This window comes from Galeopterus variegatus, unplaced genomic scaffold (genome assembly GCF_000696425.1).
Source record: "Galeopterus variegatus unplaced genomic scaffold, G_variegatus-3.0.2 Scaffold6399, whole genome shotgun sequence".
In the NCBI taxonomy this organism is placed as follows: domain Eukaryota; kingdom Metazoa; phylum Chordata; class Mammalia; order Dermoptera; family Cynocephalidae; genus Galeopterus; species Galeopterus variegatus.
Window position 1 is genome coordinate 107,730 of NW_007732510.1, and position 3,879 is coordinate 111,608.

At 37.5% G+C, this 3,879-nt stretch overlaps 1 protein-coding gene across 1 annotated transcript in view; it reads left to right on the top strand.

Annotated features, from left to right (window-relative positions):
* The window catches only part of LOC103606234 (glutamate receptor 4), a 116,792-nt gene that overhangs the window by 39,805 nt on the left and 73,108 nt on the right, over nucleotides 1-3,879 (top strand). Inside the window, exon 5 of the mRNA XM_008590828.1 lies at nucleotides 1,577-1,681. Coding sequence (XP_008589050.1) covers nucleotides 1,577-1,681 — 105 coding nt within the window. The remainder of the gene's footprint in view (nucleotides 1-1,576; nucleotides 1,682-3,879) is intronic.

Below are 3,879 nucleotides of genomic sequence, written 5' to 3' on the forward strand. Positions count from 1 at the left end.
GGTTATGCTGCTGTAATAAACAACCCCAAATCCCAGTGGCTTAAAACAACAAAGAAGCTTTGCTCACTTATCCACACACTAGGTTAGCAGTGTACTCTGCTCTCTGTAATCACTCAAGGACAAGGCTGACAGCAGCTACCATCTTGAATGCTGCAGAAGGAGACAGATTGTTGTGAGGGGAGGGTTCAAATTGGAAATTAAATGCTGTGGCTCAGTAATGACATTTGTCACATCTGTTTACAACTCGTGTGTCAGAAAGAGTCACATAGGCCTAGGCAACCACGTGGGGTTCAGGAAACACAAGCCTACCATGGGCCCAGAATGACAAAGAACCAGAAGTATTCAGCAAATACAAATAATGACTACCTCAATGGATCTTTAAATTGCCTTGGAACCTTGGATTAAGTAATCAGTTTATTTTAGCCTTTTATAGTTATACTAACACTATTTTTTAAATGACTAAGGTAATATAGAGTTGACCTTTGAACAACACAAGGGTTGGGGTGCTGACCCCCCTGTACAGTTGAAAACCCACATATAACTTTTGATGCACTCAAAACTTAACTGCTAATAGCCTTCTGTTGACCAGAAGCCTTACTAATAGCATAAACAGTCAATTGACACATATTTTGTCTATTAGATACTGTATTCTTACAATAAAGTATATTAGAGAAAAGAAAATGTTATTAGGAAAATCATAAGGAAGAGAAAATACATTTACATTATTTACTGAAAAAATCCAGATATAAGTGGACCTGCACAGTTTAAACCTATGTTGTTCAAGGGCCAACTGTATACATCTTTTTAATATTACATTTTAAATGTTCTTAAATGCCATGGGTTCAAAACAGAAGTACAAATGAATTAAAAGGAATTTGGAATAAAATATACTTGAATATTTTTAAATATGTATTTATATTTTTTAGCTTCTTATATCTTAGTATTAGGCAGGAGAAAATATGATCCAACAGGATCTTATCAGGGCTCTCTAATCTATTATATGGATATACAGATAAAACTGAAAAGTAACTGTAAACATACCATATTACCATTCCTATAAAAANCAGAAGTACAAATGAATTAAAAGGAATTTGGAATAAAATATACTTGAATATTTTTAAATATGTATTTATATTTTTTAGCTTCTTATATCTTAGTATTAGGCAGGAGAAAATATGATCCAACAGGATCTTATCAGGGCTCTCTAATCTATTATATGGATATACAGATAAAACTGAAAAGTAACTGTAAACATACCATATTACCATTCCTATAAAAAATACTTCAATGCTGAGGAAGAATTCTGCTAGTTAAAATGGAAACTTTATAAGAAACAAATAAAACATATTCATCTTCCAGATATATAACAGAATTGCTTATACATGCCTTTGATATTCCTCTTTTACATTCTATCTCAATAGTTCAAATACCCAATACCCAATGGCATTTCGGTGAATTTGTTATAGTTAATAGTTCCACATCCGCATATAGCCATAGCCCTTGCAGACAAAGTTGAGATTTCTGTAAGTGAAGTGGCTAATGAATACATGTGTGGGTTTTCTTTTTTCACTCATAGGTTCGAATTCAAGGGCTGACAGGGAATGTTCAGTTTGACCACTATGGACGCAGAGTCAATTACACAATGGATGTGTTTGAGCTAAAGAGCACAGGACCTAGAAAGGTGAGCCACAATTGAACTGAAAAATAAAATTCTCTGTTTTTTTAGTTTACACTTGACATTTTTAAAGCCTTATAGAAGAAAGATAGCTGGATATTCTACATTTTTTTTAATGTGAGTACTAACAAATACCTTCTTATACATACTTTCTTGATAATTGATGCTGAGATAAATTCTTATATCATATAATTGATATTTAGTGGCATGGCAAAGCTGAAACAAACTAACTTATACACTGTTTATAACCTTTATCCAAAATGGAAGCAATATTTGGGAAGTGGGGAAGCTTAGCAAAAAGAATCCCACAAAACAAAATTTACTCTGCAGGACAGAACACAACACAATAAAGAGATATATGCACCTCCGTGTAGTCATTTCGTTAGAGACAGTATGAAGAAAACTACTACTAATACTTCTAATGGGTGGGCGTATTTAGAACAGGCTGGATGTTCGTGAAGTAAGCAGGTAGACAAAGTCAAATGAGCAGAGGAGAAAACAGATGGAAGATAAGATTATTTTTAGGCTGAGGAGGGACAGAAATACTTAAGTTGTTCAGGTGGGTGTTGGTGCCAGATTTTTGGGTTTGGAAAGGTAACTCTGCTGGTCTAAGGTGTGACTAGGCATATCAATGATCTTCCTAATACCCAAAAGTGCTTTATCCAGTGGAACCATATAAACCCGCCATTATTGATTATAAATGTTTTATAGCTAATACATATAATATATATTTTTTTCCTTTTTTGTCTTTTTTCGTGACCGGCAACGGATTGCAACCCTCAGTGTCACGCCCGCACCGGACTGGGACCGGCAACGGGATCGCAACCTTCGGTGTTGCGCCTGCGCCTCGCTCAGCCAGTGAGCGGCTGGTCTGTATGTGGGATCCAAACCCTCGGCGGGAGCGCCGCCACGCTCCCAAGCGGCGCACTGTAGCAGTGTGCCACCGGGCCAGCCCATACATATAATTTTTAACATTCCTTTTTCCTAGGGTTAGCTAGGATGCTAAAGGGAACAGGTGTTCAAGTTAACTTGAGTTATCCAAAAACTCTATTTATTTCAACTCTTTGATCTTTAAAAGAACTTGCCAAAATCCAGCTTTAATGTAATAATGAAAGCTACAATTTGTAAAATGCCTGCTATGTCCCAAGCAAAGACCTGGTACTTTGCATAATTTAATTCTCACAACAAACCTATAATTTGAGTATTATTATCTCCCAAATGAGAAAGTTATAGCCCAATAAGTTATGGTTATTTGTCTAAAGCCTGTAAGTGAAAAAACAAAGATTAATTCTGATATGTCTGGCTCTATAACCTTCCTATATCATGTCTTGCTTGAGTAGACACTGATCTAGAGTTTGCTTTTTAATAGGGTGGGATATAGTGAGTTCTATATGATAGTTAAAGAGAAGGCACGTGGAATTTTTAATGAAGATGAGATAATTGCCGGGTGGAGGGAAACAAATCTAGGAAGGCTGCATGGAACAGGTGGGATGTAAAGTTAGGCATGAAGTCAGAGTTTGGATAGGTAGAAATGGAAGAGACAACAATCTGAGGAGAAGCTTGGAGGCAGGACTGTTAAGGTCATATATGGAAAATGGCAAAGGCTTTCTGTGTTGTGTTTTGCTCCAGTCTATCATGTGGGTGTTCTTCTGTATCTGTGTGAAAAGGAGAAATTTGGAGTTGTCATGAAAATCACCTCCAGCTTTACAGCCTCTTAGTGGCATTTCCTTGCGTGCAGGCTGCCAACTAATAGACAATAGGCATGAGCTTACCTGAAACAGATTAGGTAGGGCAGGAGATGAATAACAGTTGCACCACCACAACAGGCTTCTCTAAGGACACCTCCCAAAGCAAGGGAAGGAGGTGTACTCCCAGGAAAAAATTCAGGGGGTTCCATGTAAACTCTGGCTTTCCCCACTCTGCCGGTACACAGCCAGCAACAAGAAGGAAAGAGGCCCTTTATAAGCAAAGTCCCTCTGCTAGCTGTGGAGCAGAGTACTCCACAGGCCCTTAAAAACATCAGCTGACAGGTGGGCAGAGGTTAGACAGGCACACCTTCCTGCCACACACCAGACCTTGCAAACTCAGCCATTTAAGCAGATGCTTTTTAAAAGGCAAAATACAATTCTTTATTTTACGAAACAATAAGTACAGAAAGTCAAAAGAAAGAATAATGGGAAAAGGAAGCCACTGGTAACAAGCAG